The 16252-nt window shown below is 42.1% G+C and overlaps 2 protein-coding genes across 14 annotated transcripts in view; one reads left to right on the forward strand and one right to left on the reverse strand.

The window, feature by feature from the left end:
• The window catches only part of ARL3 (ADP ribosylation factor like GTPase 3), a 37081-nt gene extending 25540 nt beyond the window's left edge, over window positions 1-11541 (reverse strand). The window contains exons 1-3 of one of the 2 annotated variants that reach the window (XM_047825940.1): window positions 11513-11541; window positions 5318-5461; window positions 559-675 (exon numbers count right to left, since the gene is read on the reverse strand). In XM_047825940.1, coding sequence (XP_047681896.1) covers window positions 559-675; window positions 5318-5461; window positions 11513-11515 — 264 coding nt within the window. In that variant the 5' untranslated portion in view covers window positions 11516-11541. Of the gene's footprint in view, window positions 1-558; window positions 676-5317; window positions 5462-11046; window positions 11138-11512 lie in introns of those variants that run through there. The other variant, XM_047825941.1, reaches the window with a different exon arrangement.
• SFXN2 (sideroflexin 2) overlaps window positions 1-16252 on the forward strand; it is a 59158-nt gene that overhangs the window by 23255 nt on the left and 19651 nt on the right. For 3 of the 12 annotated variants that reach the window (XM_047825925.1, XM_047825938.1, XM_047825939.1), the window contains exons 1-3: window positions 11899-11984; window positions 12233-12444; window positions 13645-13772. The exons of 1 other annotated variant lie outside the window; for it this stretch is intronic. In XM_047825925.1, coding sequence (XP_047681881.1) covers window positions 13752-13772 — 21 coding nt within the window. In that variant the 5' untranslated portion in view covers window positions 11899-11984; window positions 12233-12444; window positions 13645-13751. Of the gene's footprint in view, window positions 1-11889; window positions 11985-12232; window positions 12445-13644; window positions 13773-15133; window positions 15160-15228; window positions 15788-16252 lie in introns of those variants that run through there. 8 more of the 12 variants (XM_047825927.1, XM_047825928.1, XM_047825931.1 and 5 more) reach the window with 8 other exon arrangements.

The following is a 16252-nucleotide window of genomic DNA, read 5'->3' on the forward strand; positions in this document are numbered from 1 at the left end:
TGTTGATTTCTTTGGGATGGTGGAGTCAGTGGCACGATCTTCTGATTTCCCTTCTGCTTTTCAAATCACTATGTAATTAATAAATATTTTGCCAAGGTGAATGTGGGTACAACGTTGTCACTGAGCAAAAACAAGTTATACAAAGATGTTTCTTTTGGGATGCCTGGGTGACTCAGTCAGTTAAGCGTCTGACTTCAGCTCAGGTCATGATTTTGCAGATGGTGAGTTTGAGCCCCATGTCAGGCTATGTGCTGACGGCTCAGAGCCTGGAGCCTGCTTTGGATTCTGTGTCTCCCTCTCTCTCTGCCCCTCCCCTATTTGTGCTCTGTCTCTCTCTCTCTCAAAAATAAATAAACATTAAAACAACAACAACAAAAAAAATGTTTCTCTCTCACAATTTGCAGCCTCCTGCTAGTCCTAAATTCATAGTGACTAATGTTATGGCAATGGAAGTACTAACAAGAAAGAACATTAATATTATGTTAATGTTAGCAATGTTAATATTCCTAACACACTGCAGAAAAGACTATGAATTAATGCCTCAGAAGGAGTACTTACAAGAATATCAGTATTTTCAAAATAATTCCTCCAGTATGGTCTGATTTTTCGCTGTCCACCAATGTCCCATACATTCAGTTTAAAACCTTGTGATTGTACACTTTTGATGTTAAAACCCTGAAACAGGCAAAAACACCAAGCTTTATTAAGCTTTGAGGTCATAATTCCAACAAAGTTATATTTAACAGCTATGTTATTTATTAATTATTATGTACTCAGACAGATATGATACTGGTAATATTGAAAATAGTCTGTTATGATAAGGAAAAAAGAAATGTGTTTTTACATGCTTACTTCATTCAGGTTTTGGAGTCAGTATTAATGTCATGGCTAACGTGGCGCTTTCTCTAGTAAGTGCCCATAAATGTGCACACGCGCACAACACACACACCTGTGAGGACACCTGGGAATGAGAATAGCTTTGATAATCAACACAGCCACACTTCCTGATGGATCCTCAAGATGGTAACATTTAATAGAACATTACATTTAACTACCAAAAAACAGAAGCTGAATCTGAACACAGAATAGAACAGATTCTTAAAGTTTCAAAAAAGGCAAGAGTTGGGGCGCCTGGGTGGCTCAGTCGGCTGAACGTCTGACTTCAGCTCAGGCCATCATCTCGCGGTCCGTGAGTTCGAGTCCCACGTTGGGCTCTGTAGTGACAGCTCAGAGTCTGGAGCCTGCTTCGGATTCTGTGTCTCCCTCGCTCTCTGCCCTTCCCCCACTCACACTCGGTCTCTCAAAAATGAATGTTAAAGAAAAAAAAAAAGCAAGAGCTACAATCTGGAATTTAGGATTCTTTCAAAAATTTCCTCATATGGATTAATCAGAAAAAGGAAGGAACTGAAGTCAGAACACTATGGGAGAAGCTGGTTTGTGACTGGAGTATTAACCCAGCGAGGCAGGGATGGCCTGCTGGAACAGCATGTTCAGACTCTGAAGTGGAGCCCTCAGTTACAGGCAGTGATGAAAATAAACAAGCAGGCATTTGAAACTATTCTTTAATAAGCATCTCTGATGAACTCAAAAAGAAAGTATTCATTTTCAGGACAGTGACTCAAGGTGGAACTTTGAGGAAGGTGAGCAAATCAGAGGCAGGTGGAACTGTGAGCTGGGAGTTAGTGTGCGGAGAAACAAATTAACAAGACCTTTGGGGTTCAGAGAGAAGGCATTTCATGAGCAATAATTAAAAAATAAATCTTTCTCTGAGAATGATATAGTGAAATCAGGACCTAAAAAATCCAATCAACAGCTTGCTACCACAGAAGTGCCATTTCATCCAGAATAACTGGAGTCAAGTGGGCCTGGGGATGCCTCCATAAACATTTGCCTCATCTGGCAGCTTGCCAACACTACTGCCTAGCACAGAAGGACAAGGCACAGTGTGACAGCACAGGAACACTGCCACCCAGTTTCCACCGAGGATAAACAGTCACTAGAGGATACCTGGGAAGAGGCGGACTACAGCTCCTGTAAGAAGCCAAGGACCGAATAAATTAGAAGTTTAAGAACTCCAAAGGAAAGTGGCTTAAGCTTATTGTAAAAGGCAGCTGCATTCTCAACTCATTGATAAAGCCACTTTTGTGTACTTAAAAATTGGACACTTAACTACAATAGTAACTGTCAAAGCCAGTAACGTGAAATCTTTCTGGAATGAAGCAGGTGATAAATAAGAGAAACTCCTGGAATCTGACCATATATATCAACTACCTTAACATTCTATAAGTTATCAAAAGAAAAAAAATTCTGTAAGTTGTCAGACCCAACAAGTCTACCAAGAAATTATTCTAAGGAAATAATAATGAATGGGTACAAACCTTTAGAGATGGGTATTACTAAGTATTTACATATATATCAATGTAGAAAGATGTTCAAGATGCATTATTCAGTGAAAATGATATGGTATATTCTCTATGAGTCATTTTTATTTTTTATTCTGAGAATTTATTTTATTTTTTAAAGTTTATTTATTTTGAGAGGGAGAGAGAGAATCCCAAGCAGGCTCCACACTATCAGCCCAGAGCCTGATGTGGGGCTCGAACACACCAACTGCAAGATCATAGACCTGAGCCAAAGCTGGATGCTTAACTGACTAAGCCACCCAGGCGCCCCAAGAGTTTATTCTTAAGTAATCTTTACACCCAACACGGGGCTCAAACCTGCAACCTTGAACTCAAGAGTCGTACACTCTACCGACTGAGCCAGCCAGGCACCCTATTTTTTATTTTAAATTATACCCATCATAGGGGGCCTGGCTAGCTCAGTCGGTACACAGTGTAACTCTTGATCTCAGAGTTGTAAGTTCAAGCCCCATGTTGGGTGTAGAGATTACTTAGAAATAAAATCTTTATTTTTTATATATTTTTTAATGTTTATTTTTGAGAGAGAGAGTGTATGTGTGTGTGAGCACAGGAGGGACAGAGAGAGAGAGAGGGAGACAGAGGATCCAAAGCTAACAGCAGGGAGCCCAGTGTGGGGCTTGACTCACGAACCATGAGATCATGACCTGAGCCACAGTCTGATACTTAACAAACTGAGCCACCCAGGTGCCCCCAAAATAAAATCTTTAAATACACCCATCACATACATGCATAGAAAAAAAACCTGAATGGATACATTCCTAAATGTTAACAGTGGTTATGTCTGGGCATTGTAGATGATTTCTAGTTTCGCAATTTTATTTACTTATCGTTGGTAAATTTACTATAATGAGCAGCTATTGCTTTTTCTGATATTAAACAAAAACACAACAAAAGCTTGTTTTTAAAGAATAAATATGAAACCTCGACATCATATAATAACAAAATCACCTATAACGCATCAAATAAAGCCTGAAAGTTAGAATTGGAACTTTTGAGGCCAGTTCTAACTTAAGAGTTCATTTCCATGTTCACAGTGTGGACGTTCTCATTTTAGTGGTACTCTTAGGAGATACAGCCTACTTCTAATACTCAATTAAAAAGAAAAAACCCTAGACTTTTCTTTTTCTGGCAGAAATCCTGACACACTAATATGTGTTTTCAGCCCTTCTAGGCTAGACTACTGTAATTTGCTCCTCCTTAGGCTATACATTAAATTTGCTCGGAAGCTGTAAAATTGCTCATTTGGTAGCAATTGAAGTGACTTTTCTGCAAAAAGTTGCAGATCAGTAAGCCTCACAAGCTGTGAAGCACACACTTTGGCACAGCCATTCAAAGCTGACACCAAACTTGTATCACAGTACAGTGATGGAAAATGCTAAAAAAAACCTCTGGTTTTCCTAAAACCTCTAAGGCTCATGCACTTTAAAGTGACTAAGACCAACGGGGCTGTGCTCTAGTTAGGAAGCCCAACGAGTTGGCCAAAGGTCAAGCTTTCTCATGATTTCCTACAGGGAAGGAGGTCTAAAGAAACAGCTCTAAAGAAGGAGGGCTGTTACACTTAGCATTTGTCTTTCAACTTCCACACTGGAAGCACCACCGTTGTATTTTGCTTGCTTAGCCTTAGGAAACAGGCTGGATTAAAAAATACAGGTAATTAAAAAAAATTGTTTTTAATGTTTATTTTTGAGAGAGAAAGAGAGACAGAATGTGAATGGGGGAGGAGCATAGGGAGAGAGGGAGACACAGAATCTGAAATAGGCTCCAGGCTCTGAGTTGTCAGCACAGAGACCGACATGGGGCTTGAACTCAGGACCTAGGTCATGACCTAGGCCAAAGTCGAACACTTAACCAACTGAGCCACCCAGGCATCCCCAGGTAATTTTTAAATTTATTTTCTTTTATACTCTCTCTGTATTTTCTACATGTATTAATTTCATAATCAGAAGATTAAGCTACTTTTTTTTAAAGTAATCACTTAGAGGGCTCCTGGATGGCTGAGTCAGTTAAGCATCCAACTTTGACTCAGGTCTTGATCTCATGGCTCCTGAGTTCAAGCCCTGCATCAGGCTCTACGCTGACAGCTCAGAGCCTGAAGCCTGTTTCAGATTCGGTGTCTCCCGTCTCCCTCTCTCTCTGCTCCTCCCCTACTTGCACCCTGTCTCTCTTTCAAAAAATAAAATAAACATTAAAAAAAAATTAAATAAATAAAGTAATCATTTAGAGCTGAGGGAATTGTGTCTTGATATATTTATGCTTATTTGAATGATTTATATAAAACTTGGTAAAGTATAAAATTTATCATTTTAACAATTGAAATTTTTTTAAATGTTTATTTATTTTGGGGGGGGGGAGGGGCAGAGAGAGAGAGGGAAACACAGAATCCAAAGCAGGGTCCAGGCTCTGAGCTGTTAGCATAGAGCCCTACACGAGGCTCAAACCCACAAACCACGAGATCATGACCTGAGCTGAAGTTGGATGCTTAACCGACTGAGCCACCCAGGTGCCCCTCATTTTAACCATTTTTAAATGCACAGTTCAGTGGCACCAAGTATCTTTACACCATCACCACCAACCATCCATAGAACCTTTTCATCCTGCAACACTGACTCTCTGTGCCCATTAAACAATGACTCCCTCCATTCTTCCCTGTCTCTAGCCTCTGGTAACCACTATCCTACTTTCTGTCTTTAGGATTTTGACTACTCTAAGTACCTTATATCTATGGAACCTCTTGATAGATTTTGGAAATATTAGATTATTTTTAAATTGCACAGACTTTCTTCAGTAACAAAACTTGGGAGTGGACAAAATTCTATATCCCATTTTGTCTTCCATATTGCTATGATCACCTTCCTTGTGTCACACAAGCACCTTGGGGCCAGGGCAGTGCTCACCTGTGTAGGTGTAATGTGGCTGATGTCTTCAGATGCAAGCTGCTTCAGAAGAGTGGTCTTGCCAGCATTATCCAAGCCCAGGAGAAGGATTCTCACCTCCTGGTCTGGTGCACTTTTCAATTTGCGCAAAATTGAGAGCAAGCCCTTAAACAACCATGAAGAAGACAGATTACTTTTGGGGCACTGACTTTGATATTACTGGATATCAGAATGTCTTCTCCTCCTTGAAAAACGTTCTTGGTTGTGGAGAGCTCATCGTATTATTTTCCAGTTGAAAGTGATTTATTCCATTTGCCACCTCCTTCTAAGTTTTGGCAGAAATCTTTCAGTAAATTTTGCAATTTAGTAAGTACCATGGCTTATTCCTGCTCCTCCTATTAATCCAGCTTAGCAATCACCCCAAATCTTCTGGGATTGTGAACTACTAATCTCATACTCCTAAAGCCCTTCCTGTGCACTTAGTAGAGCACACATCATATCAGACTACAGGGCATTGATTGCTGCATTTTTCTCCTTTACCAGAGTGAAGTTTCTTGTAGGTAAGGGCTATAGCTTCAGTCTCCCCAAATGCTTGGCACTTATAGATAGACACTAGATAATAGTTGTTGAATTAAATAAAATTATCCACCCAGTAAGTGAAAGATTTTAAGATGCTATACAAAAACAAAAACAAAGTTGTATAAAATTGTATCTGAGCTGTTTAAAACTTTATTTCAGTTTACATTTAAGACTTCATCATTCAAAATGCTCTACCATCAAAAAATATATATATCCTCATCTAAAAAAAAACCCACACAACCTCTATTATCTAATTTTCACAAGATCCTTATAGGTGCATGGTAGAAATTATGTTTTTCAGATGAAAAATCTGATACAACAGAGAAGTTAGAAAATTCTCAAAGTCAGTCACGAATAAAAAAAGTCAAAATTTAACCAGAGTATTTTTGACGAGTAATCTGATATCTGTTCCTTGTTTTTGTTATTTTTTTTAATGGCTGGAAATAAATCATATTGGTTTTTAGCTACGAACATAAGAAAAATCATGTAAGATGGTTATTTGTTCTGTCCTGCAGCTGACAATCTCGTTCCAGTAAGGCATGAGTTACAACAAGAATCAAAGAATTCCAGAGTTTAAAGGGCATATAATCTAATCTCCCAGCCCAAACAGAAATTCCTTCAAGCTGAGTCTTAGAATTATATAAAAATGGTTATATACTTTTATCCTTATTGCACCAGGCAATAATTCATACCAGTCTGTTCACTAAGATCAAATAATAATTCTGTGAAATAATTCTCAACAATTGAGTCTTTGGACAATGATATGCAAATATGCATAATTATTAAGAATTCCTTTCTGCTTCAGAGACTCGTTGTTTACCACTTCCAGTATTCTGTATCTGCACTGACTTGCTAAGGATTACATTAACCTCTCTGTGCCTCAATTTTTTTCCAGCAATAAAATGGAAGATTTAGTTTAAAACAGAAAGACAAAATCTATACCAAAAGATTTGGGAAAGAGTGATTGAACAGATTTCAAACAAACAGATAGGCAGGACTTTTTTTTTTTTTTTCTTAAGGGCATGACGTTTTTCTTTTGTTTTTATCTTATCTGGCCTTGAATACTTTGACACCGTTCCTTTTTTAAACTATATTTATGAGAAGTCTCCCCGGCTTCTATTAGCTACATTGCAATCACTCATTTATAATACCACCTTTCAGAACAGTTAAAATTAGAATTCTGAGATCCTCAGGGGACTGGTAATATAAAAAGGCTAGAACAGGGAAAACACATTGTACTACTCATCCTGAGTTCTTGATTAGATGTCCTCATTACTTCTTCCAATAAAATTCTAAAATAACCAGAATTTATCACGTCAGTACATGAAATGACAGTACAGGTAAAAGTCTTCTCATGCATTATCTACGAGTGTAGAAATTATGAAAGATGTTTCCATAGACTATTTGCAAGGTTCAAAATGAACGTTTTAGGTTTTTTCTCATGTGTCTTTTAAAACAAATCAGTAAATAAAAACCCTGCTTTCTAAAACAAAAAACAAAAAACAAAAAACATGGCTTTCTGCAGGCTGAGACTTGTTACACATTGATTATATTTGAAATTGAAAAATGAAGAGAAAATAATTTCTTTTTGAAAAGGGAGAAGCAAAGCACAGAAGAGAAAACCAATCTAACTATACCTAAACTTTGTTAACTTAATGTATAAAAAAAATGATACTTCTATATTTCTAATGAGTAATTTTCCTTGAGAAACAATAACTTCATATGCTTTACCTTTAAGTGACATGACAGAGAAATGGAAAATTCTGCTACTATTTTCTTCTATCAAAGTGATAAATGGCATCTGAAGCATGGTCTAGGGAAGACAAATGCAAATACGGTACCACATCATATTAACCCAACTACTGAGGACAGGGGATCACAGGATTATCAGGGTTTGCTAAATAGGGAAGAGGATATTTATAGATATCAGAGTTCTGCCTGAAAGGTACAAAGTAAGCTGATTTAAGAGGCTGGAGGAAAGACAGAAGAATAAGTCTACCCTAGGTTTCTAAACACAAGGACCATACTTTATTTTAAATGTCGAATGGAGACAGCTATTGGAAGTTAATTTTATTGTGGGCCTGAGTTTTGCATATAAACATAAGGAAATGAATTTTTAAAGTGATTTTTTGGTTAAAATATTCATTCATTCCTTCATTCACATTAAACACCCACAATGTGCCCCAAGTGCAACGGGAGCAAAGCAGACATGATCTCCATGTAGGATATGTCCACCTCTGACACTGAATAAAGGCAATTTAAGAAATCAGAACTTTAGTTAATTGTATAAGGTCTGCTATCAGCATGTGTGCATATAAATTATCTGCACCCTGGTGGACAGAAGTGGTCTGACTCAGCCACAAAACATTTAAACTTTCTACAGGCAAATTATGAATAGATGTGCTATTGACTACAGATATTTTATCTGCCTCAAAATCAGCTTCAACTCCACTACTGGCAGAGGCATGGTGCGCTGACCTAAAATGATGCAAACTAGGTCATTCAGAGAAACTGGAGTGGTGGAGGGGGAGAGAGGTGTGTGATGGTAGTGTGATGGAAAGTGTATGTGGCTGTGAGGAGCAGTTAAAATTTAAATATTAAAATTAGTAACCCAACTGTCAGGTACCTGCACTCCCCATAACTAGCTTTTTCTTTTTTTTAATGTTTATTTTTGAGAGAGTCAGTATAAGGAGGGGAGGGGCGGGGACAGAGGATTTTAAGCTGGCTCTGTGCTGACAGCCAAAGAGCCCGATGTGGGTCTCAAACCCACGAACCAGAAGATCGTGACCTGAGTCTAAGTCGGTTGCTCATCCCAGCACCCAGGTGCCCCACCCCCCTCATAACTAGCCTGAATGAAACTGACTTCAATTTATTTTTACCTCTTTAACAACAACAACAACAACAAAATACCCTGTTCACTGAGACCTTATTAACTTCCAGGAACTCCTATAGCTTTCATAGGGAGAAACTCACCCAAACTTGTCTACTTTCTCATTGCTCTACTAAATAAATACAATGTTTCCTGAGGAACAAAGTAGGGGCATTTCCCCAGGAGCAGTGGGTTCCCACCTCACCATAGTCCCAATAAAAACTTTATGGGTGAGGGGGGCACCTGGCTGGCTCAGTCAGTAGAGCATGTGGTTCTTGATCTTGGGGTCGTGAGTTCAAGCCCCACATGTGGGTAGAGATTACTAAAAATATATAAACTTCAACAACAACAACAACAACAACATTATTATGGGCTTTGGGATTTCATAGACTTGAATTCAACTTCCTTATATATATAATCCTGGGCATTTAGAAAACTGGAACAATACTCTTAAGAAAAATGCTATTAAGATGAAATGTGGTAATGTGTGTAAAGTATGGCACATAGTAGGTATTCAAAGCAGTAGTTGTGGGTGTTTTTCTTTCATTTTTTTTTTCTACGTTTCACTGACCATTTTCTGACCAGAAAATACAATCTTGGGAACGAACTTCAAATGTTGAAAATGCTTGATAACTACCACTAGGTTCCTGTATGTAGAATGGACCCCATAAATAATTTCTGTGTGAAGAAGTCATCTATTAAATAATAACGATCACTCATGCACTAAAATTGCTGCCATCTTAGCATTTCACCAAAGACTCGATATCATAATGTGGGGATAAAATAGCTGACTAAATGTTCAGAGAAAACATTTGGGCTTTTAAATAAAAAATAAAATTTATTAGTCATAGCTGAAGGTTTAGAAAACAAAAACAAAAACCTGGGGCTCAGTCTTCCGTTGTACAGTTATCACAGGGATTCATGGGATACCAGATGTGACACATTTAATCACACCACTGATGGTTTAAGTTCTATGTTCCGCTTTCAGTTCTAAGAATAGCTCACACTTTTGGAGATTAGAATCCAGAATGATTTGCCCTAATTTCATATTGTTCAATTTAGGAAAAAAGAAAAAGAAAAACAAAGTCTGTCTTGATCAATGAACGCAACAGTTGTACACAATAGTGTTGTCACACTGTCAATTTGCACCTGGAAACATGAGCAGTGGTTAATTTATTGTGTCCTGTAATTATAAATTAAACAATCATGAAATTACACAGTCCACTTAATTGATAAACTGGGAAAAGTTAGCCAACTCTCATGCATTTCTCATGATGACATCTCATTCTCTGTTGGTTTGGCCTGACTTTTTCATTCCAATTCTAGTTATTTTCTGTGTAAATATTTATATTTGTATTCATTTGTTGAGAAAAACTTAGCCTTTAAAGGGACAGCTCATGTATAAACGATTAATAATAAGAAAACATGTAAAAATCTGTTTAGCCTGGGGTTAATAAAACTGCAGTATAGCAAGTGTGAAATGTGATTGGCAACTTCAGATCAAAAAATTCTACTTTTTTAAAACAATCTGACAATGTAAAATCAATTTTTTTCCTATAAGAATTTACTCATTGGATAATCTGACCAAAGGTGCATGCATTTTTTTCCTTGCAGACATCTAGTTTTTTCTTCATAAATTAATGAACGTGGATCAATATTTTTAAAAGTCAAAAAGACAAGTAACTATAAGTTTGAGTGCCCGGCTCTGTTCAGTTGGTAAGCCAACGAACCTATTCTAAGTGCTTCAAAGTCAATTTTGCTTTGACTTGCTCTAAAACTACTCAGTTCCATTTTAATACCCTCCATCTAACCACACAGAAATAAAAAAGGAACAGCGAGCGCGTCAACGGTCCAATCTGTCACACATCATAATTCACAATTAGAGAAAACTTTAATTAGGTCTGACAGGGAAAAGCCAATTGACACCCACTCCAGTTTTAATTTCCCATTCTTTTTAGTTTGGGGATCCCAAGATGAGACTAAGATCTTTGGTTCTGGTGTGGTCATATGAAAAACGTTGCAACAGGTTTGAAATGAAATACTAAGGACCGGGCAGCAAATTTGCCTCCATCAATATGGATTAAGAATTCACAGGAAAATCGGTCATCACCAACAAATAGCCTTTACGGAACCCTCAGCAAGTAAATAACTCGTTCCTGCAGAAGTGCGCCCGCCACGCAGCCACCAGGACCACGTAAAATCCACCAGGCATCCCTACCAAGCGGTACCTCTTTGTGTCCTGGGATTTACACCCCTCCCCCCAGAGGCCCGCACATCTCGAGGAAGAGGAGAGCTAGGCTACCATCTCTCCTGGTACCGCCAGGGCGACCTCAAAGGCAGTAGCTCTGGCCCTTCTCCCGGCTTCTGGCTGGGCCCCGGCGGACCCAGAGGCGCGGGCAAGTCGAATCCCTAGGAAGAGCGAAGCCTGCTTGCGGAGGCTGCTATCCGCAGTTACTGGGATCCGCCCTCATCTCCTTAGTAATGATGGAAACCCGGCTCTGTACCGGGATAGCCACACACCCTTCCAGCCCCGTCCCTTAGCTTCAGACCGGCTGCAAACCTCGCCTTCCTCCCCAGGCCCAGGTCTCCTTCCAAGGGCCCACCGTCGGGGCTCCCCGCTGCCCCCCGAAACCAATCCAGGACCCAGAAAGCAGGCTGAGCGCCGTCCCGTTCCCTCCTTGGCTTTAAACGTAGTGCCCCAACCTGGGCCTGAGGACTGGAGAGGGGTGACCGGTCAGCTCTGGAGGGGCCCGGGCCCCCACACTCACCATCCTCCCGCCGAATCCCTCCTCCTCCTCCTTCCTCCGCCTCCTCCTCCTCCTCCTCCTCCTCCTCCTCCTCCTCCTCCTCCTCCGGCCTCCCCCGTTACCAGGGGCAACTGCTGCGGCACCGCCCCCGACGTCCCTCGCACGCACAGCGGAGGAGCAAAGCAGTCGTACGGGGCGTGGTCCAGCTCCGCTTTCCCTAAAGTGCGCAAGCGCGCCAAAGTGCCCGCCCACTGCGCAGGCGGGCTGCTGGGTCCACGGGAGGCAGCGGCCCGCTGATGGAGACCCGGGGAATGGTTAAAGCTTGCCCACGTGGCTAGTGGGCGCTGCCCGGCCTGTGATTGGTCGGAAAGGAGAGGGGCGGGGGCGGGATGAGGGGCGGTTCCGGGCCTGGGCAGCAGGTTAGTACTGGCCAGGCTTCTAACGCAGGGTTCTTCTGTTGGCAGTTGTCTCAGTGCATTCTTTTCGGGGCCAGGTAAGGGGTCTCGGGAGGAGGCCGCCTACCATACCTTCCTTTAGATCCAACATCCCGGGAGGGAGCTTGGATTTCTGTCCTGACTGCTCGGGAGGGGCTACTGCCGAAGCTGGGATTCCACCTGCCGAAGCCACGTGGCGCGAATAGTAGCTTGGGGCTGCTCAGGGGCCTCTCCCTGTGGACCCCAGCTCCATAGCTGAGGGGTGGGGGCATTATGGGATATGCATCTTTCTCCACACCTGTGTTAGGGTCCAGGATGGAGGAGTCTCGGTGGTGGGAGGCTGCCTGTCGGAGGGCAAGAGACAGCCTGGGGATTGGCCCTGAACGCTGAGGTGAGCCGATGGCAGCAGGGGTGAAAGAAAGGCGTTTTGGAATGGCCAGGTTTTGCTAAGCAGCGTTGGACCAGGCGGTACACCGTTTGCAGTCCTGGAGGAGGCAAAAAACGGGCCTGCACTTACAGGCAAGCAAGAGCGAAAGGGATTCTGGGTGGGTTGAGAGGTGCTACCTCCCACCCCTTCCCCATGCTGACGTCAGAAAGAGGAATTAATCTCATATGTACCAGGTCCTGTTCTAGACTCTGGCGACACAACAGGGGACGAAATCTGCCTTCATGCAAATTACATCCTTCCTAGTGGAATGCTTTTCACATAAGATTTCATTTCATTCTCACGGCCCTAGAAATTGGTTGTTTTAAGCTATATAGAGTCGGGACTTGAACTCAGTTCTGACTCTTTGAGGAAATGACTTTAACACTATTGTATTGTACAGGCAGGTGGAAAAGAACGACTTATATTTGTGATGTGAACCCAGAACTTTTTTTGAGTTGATAAAGTGTTGCGACTAATGACAAACCTGGACGTTTGCAGTCGTGTGTGTACCTCTTGCCTCCCTCACTGGTTTCTTGTGAGGATTATGTGAATTATTATGTATCAAGTACATAAAATACTGCCTGGCACATAGGAAGTGCTACATAGGTCTTAGCTATTATTGTTCCATCTAGGTTTTTGGGCTTTGCCCCTCTTCCTATAAGCAGGCTTTCCAATCTAGTTAAGATCACTGGAATGAAGGCAGATTTCCCCTGAATGGTCCTTAGCTGTTTATGCATTCAACTAAAGTGTGTTTTTAAACATCTGCTGGCTGCATACTTGCTTCAGATCCTTGGAGAGAAAACTCAGTTCAGAACCTTGATTAAATAGGTGCAAGATGAATGGCTAATTCAGAACCTACACTCCTACCATCTACCCATCTCTAGCCTGTTGTTTCTTTTGTGAAAAAGTCAGGGCAGACTTCTCTTTCTGAATTGTCTGCTGTCTAACATTATGGTCTCCTTGGGGTCACAGCAGTGTACCTGGGCTTGCTTGTGTAATTATTAGCCTCATTCTTCCAACTTTCTCTAGGCAGCCTTGGCACCATCCCCCCCCATCTCAAGTGGTCTTTGTGTTTGATCTTGAGTCTTTGGCTGCCTTGATCTTCCACTGTTGCAAGTACCAGTGATTATGTTTTGTTTTTCTTCCTACGTGGGATACAAACAGGCAATCTTGAGTCCTTTCTCCACTTGCAAGAAGATACCTAGAGGGAGTTTGGAAGCCTGTTCTCTGAGCTGTGATACGTTTGCCAGAGAAAATCAACTCTTTTTTTTTTTTTTTTTTTTTAACGTAAGCTGTATCTGTAACGTGGGGCTTGAACTCAGGAACCCAACATCAAGAGTCGCATGCTCTACCAACTGAGCCAGACAGGCACCCTGAAAATCAAGTCTCTATAAGAAGGATGAGCATTACTTCAGGAGAGGTAATAAGTTGTTTCATTTTTCCTTTTTTCTCTCTTTTTTTCTCTCTCTCCTTCCTTCTTTCTCCCTTCCTTCCCCCCCCCCCTCTCTCTCTCTCTCTCTCTGTCTCTCTCTCTCTCTCTCTCTCCCTGTAGTATGGAGAGGACCAATCTAACTGACCCTAAGCCTTGTCACCTTGGGAAAGTAGGCCCTAGCTATTGTCAGATAGTTGGATGAATGAACAAGATGGAAGCTGTTGACCACTATTGCTGTGGTTAGTATAGGCTGTGTGTACCACAGATGTTTACCCTGCTGGTTCAATTGATGGGAACCTTTCTAAGCATCAGTTTCCTCTTCTGTAATCTGAGACCTTGGATCCCTTACGTATTTGAGCTGTGACATTCTCCAATCCTCAAAGGAAAGGGACTTATCAGTCAGTCACCTGTTTGATTTCCAGTTCCCCTCTTGTTCCCAGTAGTAGAACCATATTCCTTCAGAATTGGGGCCACCCTGGGGGCGCCTGCGTGGCTCAGTTGGTTAAGCGTCCGACTTCAGCTCAGGTCACGATCTCGCAGTCTGAGAGTTCGAGCCCCGCATCGGGCTCTGGGCTGATGGCTCAGAGCCCGGAGCCTGCTTCCGGTTCTGTGTCTCCCTCTCTCTCTGCCCCTCCCCCGTTCATGCTCTGTCTCTCTCTGTCTCAAAAATAAATAAACGTTAAAAAAAAATAAAAAGAATTGGGGCCACCCTGGACATGATCACGTCTTCTTTAGGGAATACTAGATGCAGCTCATGTAGGAAGAGGGAGAATAACCGTTAGAGCAAACCTAGGGACCGTGTACCCCTTCCATGTAGGAGGGGTAGGCCATCAGCAGCTTTGTGACAGAAAGCCTGCTCTTAATTCTGTAACCAAGACAGGTTCTGAGTTTGACTTGAAAGAGTGATGTCCTTGATGCCTAGAGAGCCCGGGAATAAGCTGAAATGCATTTCAGGCAGGCAGTAAATATTTTTAGAGGTCCCACGAGAGCTACATATGAACCTTACAATCTGCCAGGGGAGGCTAACTTTACACAAATTACTGTACATGATAAAGTGATGATTACAAAGCCAAGCATATTGCAAATGAAGATAGGATGCTGTGAGAGTATATGACAGAAGGGTTTGAGTATGCCCTGAAGGAGTCCTGGACCTGTGCCCATTGGGGGGCAGGCAGCAGATATTTGGGAAATGTTTTATTTATTATTATTTTTTAATGTTTATTCTTTTTTGAGAGGGAGAGAGAATCCCAAGCAGGCTCCACGCTATCATTGCAGAGCCTGATGCAGGGCTTGATCCCACGAACTGTGAGATCATGACCTGAGCTGAAATCAAGAGTCGGATGCTTAACTGATTGAGCCACCCACGTGCCCCGGGGTAAGTGTTTTAGACATAGAATTTAGGTGTGTGTGTGTGTGTGTGTGTGTGTGTGTGTGTGTGTGTGTTTCCTTACGTTTTGTGTAATACAGGGGCTGAGCAACTCCTATTCTGACCTCAGTAATGAGGGCAAATTTTCTTGAATAATAGCAAATGATTACCCCTTCATGATAGAAGTACTTCTGTTATGAAAGGCAGAGGACTTTCCAGTGTTGGGTTGAGGATGGAGAGAGATGTCCGAGGACAGGCTGTGTGTGTGTGTGTGTGTGTGTGTGTGTGTGTGGTGTGTGAAGAAGGAAGCGTAGCATGTTGTTCTTTTGGGCTGTCTCCAGCAGGGGAGTGGGGCTGCAGCACGGGGCTCTGTAAGCCAAGGCAGTGTGTGATCTGCTGGCCACTCCTTTTAGCCCCCTGTAGGGTCAGGAAAAGTAAACTCTTGCCTCTCTAGCATTCCTGGGTTCAGTTCTGACTGCATGAAATACCTTTGGTCTTTGAACCAACCTGCAGGAGGCCAAGTCAGCCTTTCCACAGAGGGCAAAGCCCAGAACTTTCCCTTGGGCTTTGTGGCGGAGTGAGAGAGGTAGGAGTCTGGCAGTGGACACTGGCTGGCTGGCTTCTCACTTCTCCAGAGGTGAGTGGTGGCCTCAGGGCCAGGTGAGGATACCATGGAAACTCCATGTTAGGTCTCCCCTTCTCTCCTGGCTCCTTTCTTCCAGGAAACGACTCACCCCCAGCATGTCAACTTGGTGAAGTCTCTCCCACCCCAACACAAAAATCTAAACATTGGCCATCTCTCCCTTTATTGCATTTGTTGGCTCCTCGGGCCTCCTACCTCTCTGGATGTTCTTTCTCATCTATTTGGGCTTCCTTTTTTTGGCTTGCCTCTTAAATGTAGTGGTTTTCAGGGCATGTCCTCAGCACTTTATCCTTCCCGTTCTGTGCATTCTCACTGGAAAACTTCATCTTAAACTGCCTCGATGCTGCTAACTCATCACTTTACTTTTTTTTTTTTTTAATGTTTATTTATTTTTGAGACAGAGAGAGAGACAGACAGACAGACGGAGAGACAGAGCATGAGCAGGGGAGGGGCAAAGAG

Source organism: Prionailurus viverrinus, chromosome D2 (genome assembly GCF_022837055.1).
Source record: "Prionailurus viverrinus isolate Anna chromosome D2, UM_Priviv_1.0, whole genome shotgun sequence".
Lineage (NCBI taxonomy): Eukaryota > Metazoa > Chordata > Mammalia > Carnivora > Felidae > Prionailurus > Prionailurus viverrinus.